Source organism: Biomphalaria glabrata, chromosome 17 (genome assembly GCF_947242115.1).
Source record: "Biomphalaria glabrata chromosome 17, xgBioGlab47.1, whole genome shotgun sequence".
Classification (NCBI taxonomy): domain Eukaryota; kingdom Metazoa; phylum Mollusca; class Gastropoda; family Planorbidae; genus Biomphalaria; species Biomphalaria glabrata.
Genome location: NC_074727.1, coordinates 17,521,951 through 17,541,070, shown reverse-complemented (window position 1 = coordinate 17,541,070; position 19,120 = coordinate 17,521,951). Strand labels below are relative to the sequence as shown.

The following is a 19,120-nucleotide window of genomic DNA, read 5'->3' as shown; positions in this document are numbered from 1 at the left end:
CATTTTTTTTCATTTACTTATGGAGTTTATTTTATTTATTTAAATCTTGTCATGTACAAAAGAATTATTTATTTAAAATCATGTTTTAGTTATATATACATTTTAAATGTAATTGTGTAATTCATCTTGCCATCTATATCATATTGCTAAATACTTACAGCCAATAAAAAAAAAATGATTAATGTTTAAGTTTCTAAGCATTAGATTAAATTATCTTAACCTTCATTGTTAAGATTTAGTTTAGACAAAATGTGGGCCAAATAGGAAGGAAAGTTAAAAATGATGTAGGATAAAGACATTGCAAGATTTACTTGTGAAAATATCTTAAATACTACATAATTATATTCAGGTGCTTAATGTTCCTGTAAGACAGCTAATTTATGCTGCTAAATGTTCTTGTTTAAGAGTAATTCAAGCTGATGAATGTTCTTGTTGAGCTAAGCTTGCTGATAAATGTATTGTACAAGAGTGATTCAAGGTGTTAAATGTTTTTGTATAAAAGTGATCCATTCTGCTGGATGTTTCTGTAGAAGAGTGCTGTAAATGTTTAGTACAAGAGTGATTCAAGGTGCTAAATGTTTTTGTATTAAAGTGATTCACTTTGCTGAATGTTTCTGTTGAAGAGTGATTCAAGGTGCTAAATATTCTTGTATAAAAGTGATCTATTTTGCTGAATGGTTCTGTTGAAGAGTGCTGTAATTGTTTAGTACAAGAGTGATTCAAGGTGCTAAATGTTCTTGTATAAAAGTGCCTCATGCTGCTATATGTTTCTGCGAGGCTTCATGTTTTCATGGTGCAGGTACAATTCAGGGGCATACATTCCTAAGTTACTTTAATTGTCAGAGTGAATTTTTTCTCTTCAAAATTGCTGCTAAAAAAAAAAAATGATAATAAAAGTATGCACAATATTGAACTATGTTAGCATATTGTTTATTATATTGAACAAAGGTACTGTAGGTGAGGAAAGAAATGATCAATTGCTTTTTTTGGGTCCAATACCTAGCTTAGATTTATAGTAAAAAAAAATCCAATTGAAAAGAATGTTTCTCTTTTTTTTTTTTTATGAATATCGTAGTCCCTACCTACCAAGTTATTGAAACTGTTGATTATTTTATATTACAACTTCATAATAATTTGTCATTGTTGTGTTATGTATATACATTTATTTACATTTGCAACTACAGTATCATGCCAGTTAATCTTAGTCTTAGACTTTATCTAGCCGACTTTGGCCAGTATTTGAATATCAATATATTTTAATAGTGCATCTATTGCTTTTATGTGTATGATTATTATATCCAAGAAATAAGAAATAGTTATTAAAATAAAAACCCAATTAATTTGAAAACAAAGGTACTAATTTTTTTTTTTAATTTAATTAGAAGTAATATTTTCACTTTTTTTAAAGCACAGTAGCAAAATAACTTTTAATGTTGAATTAGTTACAATTTTAAGGGCTAAAAATATTTAGTTTAAACCTTTTCAGACTGATCATTTAATATAGATATATCCATAAATAGATTTAGTCATATTGGCTGGACTTGATTAAGCTGTCCATTTCTGTGCTGCAAAAAAAACCTAACCCCTAAAACCTGCTCATCTTAATTAAATAATGCTATTAAACACTTCCTCTCATTCCCTAATAGTAGTAAACATTCCTTAAGCTTAATTGAGCACTAACACATTAATTCTAGTAGAAATGTACTTTTTGCTAACCCTTATTCATTAATTACAATAAAAGATAATCCTAATTAACAAGCATTGTATGACTAAGCTGATATTCGCTTATTCTTGTAAAAAAAAAAAGCTTTAAGTGACAATTTTGTGAACTGCTGTTGAATCATTTACTTAGATTGAAACTATGAGAACCTATTAGATCATAGCAGATTTTATTATTAACATACAACTGGGGATGTTGTAGAGCTTATCTTGTTACTTCAACTTTTCTGCTTATGCTTTCTGAGAAGACTGAAGGGTGACAGTAGAGAAAAAAAAAGGAATTGAAATAAAAATGAGCATATCATTGTGCAGGATTAATATAAATTAGTTTAAATCATCTATTTAAGATTTTGTATAGAAAAAGTGAACACCTTTGGATTGTATACAAGCATTCAACTACTTTTAACCTTGTGCAAGTGAACAGAGAAACAGCATAATGAAGAAGAATGTTGCCTTTAAAAATGCCTACAAGACTATATGATTTTTTGTTTTAAAATAGCTAAAGGTAATAAAATCAAATATTTGTTGTTTTTTTTTACAAATAATGTTATTTTATAATTTATTAAATCAAATGATTAATTTAAATCCAAATTATTTATTTCATATTCAAAAAGCATGTATTTATTATTCATATTTATTAGAGTATCACCCTATATCACTGTAATTTAATGGATACATATTGCATGTCAAAAATAATACCTGGTATTCTAGTATAGCTGTTAACTTATGGAGTCTGTTAATAGCGTTAATATTTCTCAAAACGTTGATTGAATATGTGATGGTTTTCAGAAACGTGTACCATATATTAAATGTAACAAATGCTAAATCTTTATTTCAAGCATTTGTAAGCCAAGTTTTTTTTTTTTTAAATGTATTATATAAATAACAATTTATGGAAGATTATATAACCTGCCATGTATTTATCAAAATATATTTAGTGCACATTTTTTGGGGCTGTGATGCATCATATATTCTTTTTTTTTAGAGCTAAAAATTCAAATCTTATGAAATAAAATAACTAATTTAAACTGTCAACTTCATTTTGTTGATTCTATTCCATGGAAATTATAAATTAATTTTTTATTGTTTCTGAAAACATGAAACAAAATCACATTTTTTGGGCAAGATCCTTTGCACTTGCATTATTTTTGTGAACCGTACAGTACATCGTGTTTGTGTAGTTCTTATCAAATAAGTCATGAAAAAGTAATCCAAAACATTTACTTCTAAACACAAAAAGGGTTGAAGCTTGTATTTGTATATTTTATTTACACAGCCAAATAATTCAGAATGTAATGCAATGTAAGATAAAGTTAAGACTGATAATTTTTCATCTTTTGAGTTTTAATACTAATAACCAAAACTCTTGAAAATTACAATGTGGTGCACTTAGAAATAAAATGTGTCGGCATAGCAGGTTTTTTTTTTGTTTGACGAAGATGTTTAGTTTCACAGAAATAATTTAATGTTGTTATATGCACATTGACAGATTTTAAAAAAATCATTCAAATTTTTTGGTTTAAAAAAATCAAGTTACAATAGAGCGTCATTTATCTGGACATCCGTTATTTGGAACATCAAATATCCAAATTGCCTTTTTTTGTTTTACAGTAAGGTATCTAAGTGGTCTTGCTAATATGCAATGAAGATCAGCAATTATTTCTCTCACTAATGGTAGGCTAGTACCATTTTGTTCCCCTTTATTTTGTACTTCAGTTTTATGTTTAGGTATTGTGCGATATCCCCATATGAATTTTCTTTATATTGTTGGTGCATTGGACAGTTTATAATATTCTGTTATCTGGGCAATCATTTATCTGGACAGACCCCATTCCCAATTAATCTGGATAATCGACGTTCTACTGTACATCAATTGAATGTTATTAATTTACTTTTATTTCAATGTTCACTACCTAAATATATATTTTGTAAGAAAAACATAAACAGGATTAACAAAAGTTTCCTGTGTGATTGACAAGTCAAGTAAAGCTCTCACTTGTTTCAGTCTTTTAATATACAGCAGTGTTATGGGGCCAACATTATGAATGACAATGCCAAATTTAACAACAAAAACATTAGCCATTACATCGCAACATTCTTGAATGCTGAGTATACATATTATATCTCTAAAGAGCCAACAAGAACCTACAATCTTTGCAAGCAGAACTACCAAATCTCATAGCATATAAAAGCTAAACATAACCCCAAATAACAAGAATAGTCAGTATAGCTTTTAGGATGTTTCTTTGCCTATTCCAAGGTTTCAGTAATTTATTTTTTATATTCTTTCTTCACATTTTTAAAAATCCCTTTGTAAAAGCAGTAAGAAAGATTATTGTAAAGATAAATAAAACCACCAAATAAATAATTACATGCATTAATTTTTTTATTATTGTCACAGTAAAAAATAATGTCAAAAAAGATTAATTGGTTATACAACTGTTATTTAGTTGATATAACATACACAATGTAATGCATGTTTTTTTAGGTTTATAATGTATAGTTATAATGATATTGATATAGAGCTTTTTGAAATGATCCTCATTATCTTGTATTTCAAATAAATATGATTAAATTCAAAAGTTTTTTTATTCTTCTTTTTAATTTTTATTACTGCTATATTTTTTTGTGAATGCCATTGAATGCTATTGGCCATTAATACACATCAACAGTTTGATATAGAGTCTACATTAGCTGTGAATATACTCTCAAAAAAAAAAAAGATAAATTATTCATGAGTCATTGGAAATAAGCTCTTTGAGTTGAGCTTCCACTGCTTCAACATAAGCTGGAAATGTTGGATCAGCAAGACATGTTTGCAATAACTGTGGTATTAGTTCACTATCTGATTGACACTGGTAGTAAGCTGATGGCAAATTGGTTCTGTCCAGCAAGGCCTGAATGGGATTAAAAAAATATTTTTTTTACTCATAAATATCAATTCTGCAAATATAAGTAACATTTGTGGCCAATAAAATAGATTAATTTATATTTGGTTTTAAATTGTCCCTTGAGAAAAAGAATACTGTGAAAAACTTGAATTAAAACTATTTTCAGCTTTTGTAATGCTCTCTAATACAGAATTGTTTTTTTGTCATCGTTTCATATTTTTAGGCTTCAAAAGGAGCAAAATTTACAATACAACTAAACTAAAACTCAACTAAAAAGCTCAACATCTTAAATGGCAGTAGGGTTTACTTTAATCAATTTTTTTTTAATTTTCAAGAATTTGTAAAGCCAAAGATGGCTGCCTGATCATGGGGTGTGAGCTCTGGATGTTCATCTCAATGATCCTTGGTTCAAACCCTGCCTCCAACAAGAGGGAGGTTATGTGCTAGGTTTTAATAATCTTCTTTTAAATAACATCCAAAAAATGTAAAACAAAACAAACAACTTAAGAAACAATGATGCAATCATTTAATATTACTAGCAGACATCTTTGTTTTACCCTATTGAAGCTCTTGAAGGATTTCCACTCCACATCCCAACAAAAAAACAAACTAAAAATACTATCAATATGCTTGTGAAAAATATATTCAAGTTCAACTATTTATTACCTTAGCCATAGTACCAACAGTGACCTCTCCATGTAAAAGAGAATTGTTTAACGCAGCAATTGATTGCTTCGAGGAAAAGAAAAGATTGGCATTGATACAACTTTTAAACATAAAAAAAACAAAACAAAATTCAAGCAAACATTTGTAATTTTTTATACTTATTAAAAGTATCTGTATGTAATACTTCATAGCAATAATTTTGGAAAACCAAATATCTAAAATGCATTGTTTAAAAAAATTTATTTAATTATCTATTATCTCTGAACTCATTCAATTTAAATACTGGTATATTTTTTTCAATAAGATAAACAAGCTTAATATCTTTTTTTTTTTTGGTAATAAATATGTAATAATAACAGTGCCCTACTTCATGTGTCCCAGGCATCTGACAACCAATCAGGTTATTTCCTTCAGAGGACTGATCCTTGATGTTGATGTTTGTTTTTATTGTTATGAAGTTTGACAAAACTAGTATAGCCTCAGCACAAACTTCCTGCCCTGTCTTGGTTTCCAGTGCTGAGAACTTAACTTTGAATCTTCTGGTTTCATTCTAAAGTAATAAATAACAAATAATAAATAACAGCATATCATGTGTGCTGGTAATTTGACAAAGCAAAAGTTTATATTTTAAAAAGTCAAGTTCCTTCAGATTATTACTCTCTAGCCCAAACCTGCTGCAAGTTCCCAAGGAATTTGAACTTGCGACATTCTATATAACAGTCTGCAGCACATACCACACAACCAGCCATCCATCCATTAATTAATTAATAATATTCCTTAAAAAAAAAGGGCTCCTTTTGGTGCCAAAATACGACTTAAAAATTTGAAACAAAATTAAATAGAAGAGAGAAAATGAGTTAAAATTATTTCATAATTATATATTTAGTTCTATATTTAAACATAAATTTATATGTATATATATATATATATATATATATATATATATATATATATATGAATTTATTAAGAATTATTGTAGGGAACACAGTGTGATACTTATTATTTTACTTATGAACTAGGAGGTAAATAAAAAAAATTACCTGTAGTTTATATAAGAACAGTAAACTATCAGTCCGACTTAAACCACGCATGAAAGAATTAGCTCTCACTAAATTGTGACTTTCCTTAGTAAATATTGACAAAAAAAATGTCAGTAGTTTAACAAAAAAACAACAGATTTTTTACAATGATTGATAAATAACTTAAAAAAAAATTATAGGTAATGGGTAATTTAATAATATTTTTTTTATTCAACTTATAGAAAAATAATTAAACTACATGAAGGCCTACTGATTTCCAGCCAACTGAACTGTTGCTGAATCAGATTAATATAAATGAATAATTTTCTCATCAACTTTTGAACACTGTGAATAAACAATACAAATTGTTTTGCAATAGTAAAGCCAATTGTCTTCTAATAGGAAGAAAAAAGAGCATAAATTTGCTTGACTGTACATACCTAGCATATCTAGCAGAGACTAAGTTATCAGCTTAAAATGTACTGGGGGACAACCTAGTTGCAAACTACACATTTTGCTGACTACAAGAAAGAGTAAAATAAAGTTGCCTTTTCAGACCTTGTGGCCTGCAGGGCAGATGATGTAAAGTTCATCTGTTTCTGTGGCCTACACTAATAAGGGTGTCATGTAGCCAGCACAACGACCAACTGCCTTTACTTTTCCCCAACTGATGTCAGGTACCCATTAGAGTTGGGTGGACTCAGAGACCCCCAAAGATCTGCTGACTACATATATTTTTTTCCATTTTAAAGGTTTTTTGATTTAACATTACTTAATTATAGGATAGAGAATTTAAATGTTTATGTTTTGTGCTTCTTTGTCTTATTAAGTAGCTATTAACTTGTTTTTTTTATAAAATACTAACCAACAAAGTAGAACCCTGGGTGATTGTTAGTTGATTTTCTTGGCTCAGTGACATCAACATCTGCTCTTTTTCATTTCCATAAGGCTATAATGAATATATTATATGGAAGCAAAATACAAAAGTTTAACACAATCATTATTATCAAAAGAGTAAAAGGTTGCCTTTGCAGCATCCCACTTCACAAATCTAGTAAAACTTAAATAGTAAGTGAAAAAGGAGCACTAGACTAGATCTACATCTAGATATAAGTCTAGATACTCATACTGTCCTAATAAATTAGGAGTCCTATTCATTATTGTACATGATTCGAGGGCCGAATTATAAATCTAGATCTATTTACTATAGATAATATAGATTTAGACTAGATGTCTAATTGAAGTCACGGAAGATAAGTCTACTCTAGAACAAGATCTACTAGATTCTAGATATATTTTCTTATACTTATAGTTCTAGAAAAAGTAGATTAGATTTATCATTCTAAATTTAAAATTGGACACTTGTGACTGGAGTGGACAGCGTAAACATAAAACATTTAAACAATCATTATATTTACAATGGGAATATATCTATTTAATTTAAAGATTTAGTAGTATATATATATAGATCTAAATCTATTTGAAGATTAGATCCAACAGAAATGATATTTAGAATCTTAATAACAACTTTCCAAACACCCCCATCTGGTGGACTTCTTTGAATAAAACGCGCATATTTATCTAAGCACCATGTTCGTATTTGAACACGAGACATTTTAAAATTATAATTGCTCTACTTCAGATGATAATCTAGACCAGAAAAGTTTATAATTTGTTGCCAAAAATAAAAATATATATAAAAAAAAAAGAATATAAGAGAAGCGTTTTTAATCTAGTTGATGCAGTATATTATTATTAAATTTATATCTAGATCTATAATCATATAATAATCTAGTGAATCTAGTGTTGTTTTGGTAATTTGTTTTAATCCTAGACAATATCTCTAAATCTTTATAATTAATATCAATGTCATGTTTATGACATGATGTTAGATCTACCTAGATCTATATAATAATATATTTAGATCTAGATTACATTCTAGATATACATAATTACTTGACTTTCTTTCTGTCGATTCTAATCTGTAGATCTAGATCTAGATCTATATTTATATCTAGAGAGTCTGTATTTTAATAATATGCTTTAATACACCACTATCTAAAAAAAAAAAAAAAAAAAGCTAAATGTACATAGGGTTGAGTGTGGATAGCCAAATCACTATCGCAACTCCAATTTCATAAGAGTTACAACCCATATGAAAACAATATTTTTACTTTTTCAACAGATCTAGAATCTAGATTATTCTAGATGTAGATCTAGAATGAATATAGACTAGATCTATATTTTTTTTAAATAGAGTAATACTAGTAATAGAGACTTTTAGAGTCATTAGTTACGTAGTACACTAGTAGTCTTTATTAGATCTATAATTCTAGATTGACTAGATCTGGTTACTCTGGTATACGTAAAGACTAAAGGTAAAACAGTCAAGTCGGACTCAAGTCGTAAAAAAAAACTATAAGAATAACAATAAGTCATAAAAAAGTTAATTAACTTAATATATATCAGTATAATTATTATAAATTAATATAACTGTAACTACTAATAGTAATACTGAGTACTAACTAGAGAGTAGTAGAGTATTTATACGTTTGATTTGGCGCGATCTTTTGTTTCTTATTTATAGTTCAGTAATGGTAATGGCAATACCTAAAAAAAAAAGAAAGAACATCCGAATGAAATTATATCAAAGACAAATGACGGATAAGAATGGAGAAAGAAGGTTGACAGATCTTGTGTAGTGCCCCAACGGTCCAGCAGATCAAAGGATAGGTGAAAGTGAATGTAAAGTTAGAAGTGAACTTGGCCTAACTAGTTCCCCTTTCAGACCTTGTGGTCTATAGGGCAGATGATGTAAAGTTCATCTGTTTTTGTGGCCTACGGTTAACGAGGGTGTCATGTAGCCAGCACAACGACCAACCACCTTTACTTTTCCCCAACTAATGTCAGGTACCCATTAGAGCTGGGTGGACTCAGAGGCGCCCATAGATTCCAGTCTTCACCAGGATTCGAACCCGGGAACCCCAGTTCAGAAGCCAAGTGCTTTACCGCTTAGCTACCGCGCCTCGCCTGGCCTAACTTAAGTCTTATAATTGATGTAATTGTTTTTTTTTTAGGAAAACAAATCTTTAAGAAAAAAAACATGGCAATGACTGCTGTGTTATTGAAGTACCGGTATCAAGAAAATACAATTTACAAGATTTTTATTCGTTTTAAACTATGTCTAACTTATAATGCATACTAAATAGATTTTTTCTCTTAAAAAATATAGTAAACATTTGTTTGTGTGTAAATATAGTACTTAATATAACAGAACTTACATAACTTAACAATACAAATATAAAAACAAACATTTTTGACAAAACATCTACAACCATAAATGTGTTAAAAATATAGAAAATGGTCGTCTCCCCTAATAAAGAGCCTCAAGTGTTTGAGTGTTAAATGGTTAATAGTTGTAAAAGTGGTGTATTTTTATGAAAAAAATTTTATGCATTTAAATAAGTGATTTAAAAAATTAGATTTTTCTTTTTTAGAAAAGAAAAAAGTAGCTGTTGCATCAGAACTTTGAATGGTCTGAAATATTGTGTTGTCGGATTTTCACTATCTTTTCTAGTTTACAACATCTAAACCGGACAGACATTTCACACAAAACTAATAGCGTCTTTTCCCGTTTCGGAGGCTGCTAATAAAATCACGTAGACTTAAATCAGTATCATCATCATGAATGATGAGTTATTGAAACTTATTGAATATGAGTAAATCAAGATTCAAGTCAAATGTCATTAAATTCACAGTTTATCTATTTCCTGGAGGCTAGATCAGTAGAATTCAATCTATTCTAAATCTGGAACCCTGTCTGATGTCTGCCCTAAAAAAAATCCATAAAAATAAGATAAACTGGTATTATATTGTAATAACTTAAGTGAGGCAATTCAACGAGGACATAGACGTTTATTTACACTGAGACATGACAAACACAAAGGGCATCTGCCTTGAGTACAGCATCTCCATATTGGGCGGAAATCGTTTGTCTCTTATGTCAACATCCGACTTGTCTAGTCACAGACAGTGCGCACCCTCTTTCTGCACTAGCCTGGATGGTGGTGCGCATGGCAAAGTCATAACATTGCCCCCGTCTTAGCACTTTTCGTCCCGAAAAGAAACACTGCAGTGGAGCTTTGACAGTTCAGGTGGAGGTCGATCGGTGGGAACCACAGACGTTAGGGTGTCTGTTGCCCACAAAGCCATCTGCACAGTTTCCTGTGGTCGTCGCTTCCTCTTCATCCAGTTGGCCAGTCTACACTTGAGGCGATATCATGGTCGCTGCTTCGACCTCATGACGATAGTCGCTGATGCCAGCCAGCTGACACATGGAGAGTTAGTGGAGGTCAGGGTTGCCAGCCACGTAACACAAATGGATGTTGTGGCGATCACCGTAGATTCCAGGGTTGTTGTTCTAAGACGCTGAGTCAGCGGACCTTTTCCATGTACGTCTCGTTACACAGTTGTAGGCCCACTTGTAGCCATGGTTTCAAGCACATAGTCTTTCTCAGCCTCATCTGTAAGGTATGCCCATGAAGCATCCTTGTAATGTTCATCCACCACTACATCATGTTTCGCTGGGATTAACTCACCACCGTTCAAGTCACTTTCACTGATGTGGGCAGAAGTACACATTTCTGTCAAGTTCAGGTCTTGTAGCTGCGTTTCTTGGCATGGGCACTGTCCCCACAGGACCCCGCATATACAGTTCATGTCAATCGCCTGGATGCAGTTGCCAAGTATGGAGTTCTCTCTTATGCCACTGCCAAAGTCAAATTCGTTGTTTCTGCCTCGGCCATTGTTGGGGCCCGTATTCGCAATTTCACCCGACGACATCCAAGGCAAGGAATCAGAAACGGTCTTGAGGCTTTCATGGTTTGAGTTCTTATCAAAGGTACTGACAGATAAACAGAGGTCTTTAAGGTCCATAGCAGCCAGCTTGGACGCAGACCCAACGTTGTCTTGATCTGTCCGGCTCGTTGCAGGTATACCAGGAACAAAAGTTTCAGGCTCATAACAGACTTCTCTAGTTTCTTCATTTGTTTCTTTTCTTTCAATTCTGTATATCCCATTGATATCGCCGCAGCAATCGTTGTCACGTTTCTCGCCATGAAAGTCATCCCCGCCAGACTTGCCCACAACACAGTCACAGACGGCGCTCCAATCCCCAGCGCCTCCATCACCACTGTTTGTGCAGCCACAGTCCTGACCAGGCAACTGCTCCTTCCCTAACGAGTTTATTCCTCCTTTTGTTTGCGACACAATGTTATCATTTTAGTCTATTTGGCCTTCTACTGGCAACACACTTTCATCTACTTTGTTCCACATCATGCTCCTCATCTTATTCCTAATCATGTTCAATTGTTCCTTAAATGCATCCCCACAGTCTTGGATCTTGCCCATTACATCAACAATCCCAGGCTCAATTTCAAATTGATAGGTCTCCGGATCTTCCTCTTCATCGATCAGAGCTTGCCGCAGACGAGCCGTGAGCGTTTCCCTGCTACCGACAGGTTTTAAACCTCGGTCTCGAAGCTCTTGTCTTAGCTCTTTAATTAAGAGCTGATGTAATAGCTTCAGCGATGCCATAGAGATCTAATCCTACCTCCTCTCGTTGAGTTGCCTGTAAATCCCACTTCTGACACCAATTATAATAACTTAAGTGAGGCAACTCAACGAGGAAATAGACGTTTATTTACACTGAGACATGACAAACACAAAGGGCATCTGCCTTGAGTACAGCATCTCCATATTGGCTCTTCCTTGGGCAGAAATCGTTTGTCTCTTATGTCAACATCCGACTTGTCTAGTCACAGACAGTGCGCACCCTCTTTCTGCACTAGCCTGGATGGTGGTGCGCATGGCAAAGTCATAACAATATTTATAATAATTAATTATACACAATATAATAATATAGATGTAGCTAGTATATAATAAAGATCTACTATTATATACTGTACATTGTAATTGTGTCATTGTGCTTTAAACTGACTAAACATTAGTCTAGATCAGCTTAAGTTTATTTACCTGTTCTTCTGGGCTGGTGATCAAAAACTCAGGAGTCAGATGGTGGAGAAGCTGATCTACACAAATAGGGTTAGGGTTGTTGACCATTAAAGAAAAATCCAGGTCATAGACATTTTATTGACACCGGCTGATACATTCAACTTTAAACATTTATAATATATATATCATTTTTTAATCATACCCATATTACTTGTGATTTTGTAAAAAAAATTTTTTATGAATTTTCCGTTTGTTAATATTTACTAATTTATATCTAGTCTAGATCTAGATTCTTGTTCAAGATTTGGTTGGCTGATCTAGATCTACATGATTACATAGACTAGAGATATGAAATAATACAGACTTTTGATGGTTTCATAAATAGTTATTAAGTAATGAGTAAGTTAAGAATTTAGTTATTTTAAAAATTTTTAATTAACTTTAAAAATTATTTCTGATTCTTCTTTCTTTCTTTTTTTTTTCTACTAATTTTTAGGCAAATCCAGATGAACTAGATCTTTAGACTAATTTAGAATCTAGTCTAGACTTACTTACTTAAAAACGTTAAACTTAGTGAATTAGGCTAACTTTTACACTCACTGCTTAGGTCCTCCCATGCCATTCAGTGCATAGGAAGGTTATGTTATAATGTGTTAACACACAATTGTAAATTTTTAAGTGTTACTTTTTTTTACCATGTTCACTTAAAAAAAAAAAAAAAAAGGAAATAGACATTCACTGAGATTGATCTTAATCCTGTATGAAATACTTGATGCCATTCTAACCGTTTTCTCACCATCATCCTAACAGCTGAAAGAACAGGCAGCATCTTGCTTGCAGGCTTTCTGGGATTGCTGCCCCCTCCTTAGCCGATGAAATGGGTCTTTATGGTCCACATTCCTGCATTATTTACTTTGACTTTTTCAAAAACTCTCCAAATCTTCCTCTTTTCATTTTCTCACATTTTTTTATTGCTTAAAGAACATATAAATGAGATCTTAAAAATTAAAATTAAAGTGTAGATTACTGTGATTAACCTACTATGGTGTGAAGATTCACCAATCACCCTAACCCTAAAATGTCTGTTTCTTTCTAAGATTCCCTTGTTGCTCTTTCTGAACTTCAAGCTGCCAAGAAAGAGAAGTTACAAAAAAAGTCACAGTGTGAAGAGGTAATGCACAACAATAACAATGTCAAATGTTAGATAAAATGTGTCAAATATTATTTTGTTTTTAATTTTTTATTCTCACTTGGTTCAGTGGTAGGAGATAATTGAATATTCTAGTGCATACATTTTAAACATGTTGAGTGGTATCTTTCAGTAAAATAATCTTATTCTTATTTATGTAAGTGCTCAAAAGAAATTTGAAATTCATTATAATAAACTTGTAACTTATTATATTATGTAATGTTATATCATTTTTACTTACAATATATGTATAACTTTTTTTTCTCATAAGGAATTCATCTAGTATGCAATTTTAAAAGACATTTTACTAATAGAAAACATACATGTATTATATATTGTATCATATTTATCATATATATATATATATATATATATATATATATATATATATATATATATATATATATATATATATATATATGCATAATGATTTCATGTAACAAAACTATTACTATTTCCAGATCAAGGGTCAATTAATCAAAATTAGCCAACTACAGGAAAAGAAAAAGCTGCTCGCATCCAGACTTGTTCTCCTTAGTCAGGGTGTAAATGCTGCAGATATTTATGCTGGACCAGATCCTAGAGTCAGAGAGCTTTACAATAACCTTTGGGACTTAAAGGAGAAACTTTCTGCCTATAGAATCATTGGTAAATCCTGTAATAAAGTTTCTGTATATGAAACATTGTAAATCCTTTATATTAACTTTAGGTGGCAGTTGTTCATGAATCCATTTAGCATTGTGTATTCATGTTGTACCTTGTTTAGTCTGTAATAGTAATTGTAGTTATTACATGCATAAAGAGTTAAAATCATACCCTAGCTGACCAGCTAACAAGAACTGACATACAGAGTTCTTTACAGCCCTTGGGATAGTTTTTGAAACACTTTTTGATTGTATAAGGTGACCATGCCAGCTAAACCTTTTGGCTGATCTTCAACTTTATTTAATGAAAAACAATCTCACTGAAGCATTTGAAAGAGCTTGTGTAATTTATCATATATTTCTGCAACTATATTTAGATTGTTAGCTGCCCTGATCTTCATTCTGAATGTAACAGATTTTCTGTCTGTTCATTTTTATATTTTGCTAGGCAGGCCATGTAAGCAGAATTGGTCTTTTAATATGTTGAGTAGATGTAAAAGAATAATAGAGAACAGGCAGACTTGTCTAACCTAACATGCCATTTTCAAATACTTAATTAAATGAAATATAAGAATACACTCAGATCCTGTATGGTATGAAATTGCATTAAATAATATTTCACAAAGTGAAAAAAAAATCAAAATAAACACTCATCACAAACTTGGAGTAACTTGTCAGCTATCTGATATAAACTTTTTGCATGTAAATTATGAGTTAGGTGTGAATGTATATTTTAGTATTCTCTAATTATAATGTTTTGTTTGGTGTAATGCACAAATTCTAAGACAAATTTCCATATGGATAATAAAGATTCTTCTTCTTATTATTATTGTTAATATTATTTTAATTTTCTATAATTACTCAAATTTGGAATAGCTGTAATTTAGTGAAATAGGAAATTATATTTTACTGTTAAATCTTTTTCCTTAGGACCTTGTGGTATCACTGTTGTAGAGAAAACTACAGACCAGCTAGTAGTCAGCTTTACTTCTATGTGGCTTCATGTGACTGAAGCATTTACTCTTAGAGTGAAAGTCTCAGAAAGTCGGTTAAAGGTAAATATTATTAGTTGTTTAAAGTCAATGCTTTTTTTTTTTTTTTGGTCTGGCTCTGTGCAGAAGTCTGTATACAAAGTAGCCTCAATAAAAAGAACATATCACTGAAAAACTACAAAAATCTCTGTTAACAAATTTTTTAATTTAAAAAAAAATCTGTTTCTTGATTTTGCCATTAAATCTCATAACAAGGAAATTGTCACTGTAGCAGTCAATGGTTAGTTGCCAATCAGAATTCACAGTGTGCCTATCCTTTTTTCAGCTGGTGGCCATCAATTTCCAGCCTCTGTAGCTTCACAGTATAGGTAGAAGTTTCAAGGAGCCTGATGGTACCTCATTAAGGGAATATCACATACTTTACATTTTATCTGCCCCTCTTCATTTAGTTTGATATTGCCCAACTTCTTGTGCTCATGTTGTGACCAAGCCACACACTCATCTTACTCTTGATTTGTTCAAAGGGAGGATACTTTATTGGTCTGGGCAAAGTTAGCGCTTTATATTCTTCTACTTCCTACCCAAATAATATGCACTTCAAAATGTCCAACCAGCTTTTTATCTGGTAGTCCTCTTTTGTGCACGATCTTGGCAAAGACCTTTCACAGTGTTTACGCAGTTTGGCTATTAATCATATTTTTTTTTTCCTTTTCAAAGAATATTCACAAGCTTTTAATTTCTCACACATCTTGTTACTGGAGTGGTTTCATTAATAATATTGCCTTTATTTTTATAACATTGATTTTGCATATGTATTATATTATAATTATAAATCATACTTTCTTATAAAAGTTAAAGAAAATGTTTTGATGAGAAATCTATTTTGTTTCTTCAGGTAGCCAGTACAACAATCCCTTATTTTATAGATGTCCAGTCTCTATTAGAGCATTCAAAACATCTGTCTTTGTCCCAGCAAATGGACAACATTGGACACAAGATTAATGCTTATATTCGGAGGAAAGGAGAGCTTGATTTTGTCAAGGTATCATAAAAAGATAGTATAACAGTAGAAAAATTATTTTTTTTCTAGAGGCCCTGGGCATTTGTTTAAAATTATGACTGTATTAAATGTTTTCTTTCATTTCAGAAAGAACTTGAGAGTTTTTTGACAGTGTGTGAATCTGATGAAGCAGTGACCAATGTGGAACTGACATTAAACAAAGTGTGTCAAAATGATAAGAAGATGTTTATTTATATAATCTATCCAACAATGGACTCTCTTTTACCCGAAACTGTTAAGATAGCAATAGGTAAGTACATCTGTTAATAATAAAAAATACTATTAGTCTTTCTGTTAATATTGTAATGTATTAAGAATGATTTATATGTTCTCCTGTTGCTCATTTGTTTTAAAAGAAAAGTATCCTAAAGCAGCCTGTACTTTTGAAATAACTTAATTCTTTCAATACACGAGAAAGGTGTTTTCTGTTTGGTAATTCAATTATAATTTTTTTTTCCCCTAAGCCAGCAAGAATTTTTTTTTTCTATTTTCATTTATCTATTAAATATATCTTTCATATTTTTCTTTTGATAATTGGGATTTAAATGCTAAGTCTGGTGCACCTCCAGGAGGTTGTCAACCTGTTTTGTATGGTATAATTCTATATGATAGTGCTTAAAGTAATGCCAGTAATTGTTGTATAGTACATTTCTATTGTGATAGCACTTAAAATAATGCCAACAATTGTTGTGATGCTCCTACCACTTTACATAGAATGTGTAAACAAATTTTCATTGCTTCTGTTTCCAGGCAATCTCGATGATACCCTTGATCAAGGTGTAATTACAGACTTGGGCACTCAACTTAAAGAACAGCCATTATCTATAGCATTGTCCACTTTTGTACCATTTCTGACATAATTTTTCAAAATACATTTTAAACTAAATTTGTTACATGGACGCATATACATTAAGTCTTCACTATCTTGTTTTTATGTACAATATCAAAATTGTGTTTCAACTTTTATAACTTTAAATTAAAGAAAAAAATATTACACATATGTTGTGTTTTCATACAGACTCCCATGGGTCATCTGTTTGGTAAGCAATACAGGTTACCAAGCAGATTTCAATATTTTCAGCATGAAGCTATGAAGTACAAACTATAAACAACCAAAATCGGACCTCCCTCCATGTAAAATAGATATGTGCAAGATGTTAGTGTAGCTGAAATGATGAGATTGTTTTACTATCATTGTTAATATTCAACGCACTCAGTGAACTGATGGTTAGAAATATATGTTTCAGTGTAAGCCTGGCTTAAAGGATGTGATTATTGGTCAATGGCCAATCTCTCATTCATGCTCTTCTAGAGAATTCCATCTATTTGATCTAATGAATGGATGCAAGCAACAGAACCCCGTTTTGCCTGCAAGGGGGGTCAGCAACCCCAAAAAACCTGCAAGCATGATGCCTCTTATATCTTCACGACATAAATAAAACATTTAGCGATATATATATATATGTAGAAATAGTGAGACCATTACGCATCGACTTTCGTTATTGAGCTATAAGCGGGAGACCTTAGAAAACTGAAAAAAACATATCGAGAATGATGTTGAAGTTGTTGCATTGTTCAATGTACTTAGAGGCAACCTAACTATAGACTAAATGTCCTGTTCTATAATTATTCTACTCTAAGGTTAAATGTAAAGAAATGAATGTGCAAATTCTTTTCTCGTAGATTGCCACCAATACTATCGACAAACCTGTTGATTTAAATGTAGAAATGTAAACTAAATAGAGATGTTAACATGTAATTTTTTTTGTGATTCTGTCATTTTTCCAATTTAGTTTTAAGTCCAATGCCATTGATGGTAGCGTGGATCTGTGTATTTTTTTTTCCCCATTTCACTTTCTTTACGCTATTGGTTGGTTGGGACAGAGTGACAGCGCTTGAAGTTTTATTGTTGTCGTTAGAGGCTTGAGTTATGGAGCCTAGTCGTACGATATGAGTTATATAGAAGTCAGTTTTATAATTATGTACATGTTCAGTTAGTTAATGTTTGATGCGTTGTCTTCAGCTACAGATACCCTGATTTACTTTTATTAAAGTTATATATTTTATTGTTAATTCATCTCTGGCGTCTCTTGAGTTATTAAAAGAAGTATTACTAGTACGTTCTGTGTCAAGTATAATTCCAGTAAGGAGTTCACAATATATATATATACTAGCCTGGCATCACCCGCGGCCTGCGGGTCTAAGTTTGTGTTTACTAATGTAGTGGATTGGATTTAGATGTATGTTAAACTTAGCTAATGATCCTTTCACGTTATTTCTCTTTCGCTACGAAAATAAAATTAGTTTTGCGAAAATGGGTTTACCCGAAGCCGATACATTCATATCTATTAAAAACGAAAAGAGCGATAGCTTTGTTAAATGAATGGGATTATAAAGTGAACAATTAAACGAAATAATTTTTAGTACGCGATTCATGAATGAATATAGATCTAGGCCTATCTCAACCCGGCTTCGCAGCTTTCATAAATGAATGCAGTCTATTAAAAATGCTTTAGAAAACCAAATTTGAATGTTTATTTGATCAAAATATGAAATGAATGGACTATAATTAGTAGTATAGTATAAAACTATCTGTGCTAAGAGAAGTTTTATCATCTTGAATTAGAGTTGAATTAGAGTTTTAGATCTAGGGATGAATAAACAATTAAACGAATTAATTTTTAGTAAGTGATTCATTACGGTATTGTCTAATGAAAGAATGTTTGTCAGGAAATCTGCAGTCACAGATATAACGAACTAATTAATTCATTAATTTGAAACACAAAATTGAAGGTTAATTTTATTATATAATAAAATCAATGGATCTTCTTTTGTATTTTCATGTGTCAAAGTAAAAAACTATCTGCGCAAAGTGTATTTCTAAAAATTAGATCTAGGTCTAAATCCTTTCGATCTTTTCTATGTCAA

At 31.3% G+C, this 19,120-nt stretch overlaps 2 protein-coding genes across 7 annotated transcripts; one reads left to right on the top strand and one right to left on the bottom strand.

The window, feature by feature from the left end:
* Window positions 1–2,276: 2,276 nt before the first annotated feature.
* On the bottom strand, window positions 2,277–7,947 carry LOC106051491 (meiotic recombination protein REC114-like). Of its 3 annotated transcripts, XM_013206671.2 has the most exons (6): window positions 7,824–7,947; window positions 7,161–7,244; window positions 6,317–6,400; window positions 5,644–5,826; window positions 5,277–5,342; window positions 2,277–4,616 (listed from the first exon to the last, which is right to left on the bottom strand). In XM_013206671.2, the coding sequence occupies exons 1-6, from the start codon at window positions 7,908–7,910 to the stop codon at window positions 4,452–4,454; spliced, it is 669 nt and encodes a 222-aa protein (XP_013062125.2). In that variant the 5' UTR covers window positions 7,911–7,947; the 3' UTR covers window positions 2,277–4,451. The 3 variants fall into 3 exon arrangements, with proteins under 3 accessions (XP_013062125.2, XP_055871175.1, XP_013062126.2); XM_056015200.1 differs by lacking the exon at window positions 6,317–6,400; XM_013206672.2 differs by lacking the exon at window positions 7,161–7,244 and having other exon boundaries at window positions 7,824–7,925.
* A 497-nt stretch (window positions 7,948–8,444) lies between these two features.
* LOC106051494 (uncharacterized) lies at window positions 8,445–18,269 on the top strand. 4 transcript variants are annotated; one of them, XM_056015515.1, is made up of 8 exons: window positions 8,445–8,673; window positions 12,586–12,706; window positions 13,405–13,478; window positions 13,958–14,144; window positions 15,071–15,195; window positions 16,028–16,174; window positions 16,280–16,442; window positions 16,943–18,269. In XM_056015515.1, exons 2-8 carry the CDS (start codon window positions 12,703–12,705, stop codon window positions 17,050–17,052), a joined length of 810 nt encoding a protein of 269 aa, XP_055871490.1. In that variant the 5' UTR covers window positions 8,445–8,673; window positions 12,586–12,702; the 3' UTR covers window positions 17,053–18,269. The 4 variants fall into 4 exon arrangements, with proteins under 4 accessions (XP_055871490.1, XP_013062133.2, XP_055871491.1 ...); XM_013206679.2 differs by having other exon boundaries at window positions 8,449–8,553; XM_056015516.1 differs by having other exon boundaries at window positions 8,450–8,673; window positions 12,591–12,706.
* The last annotated feature ends 851 nt before the right edge of the window (window positions 18,270–19,120 follow it).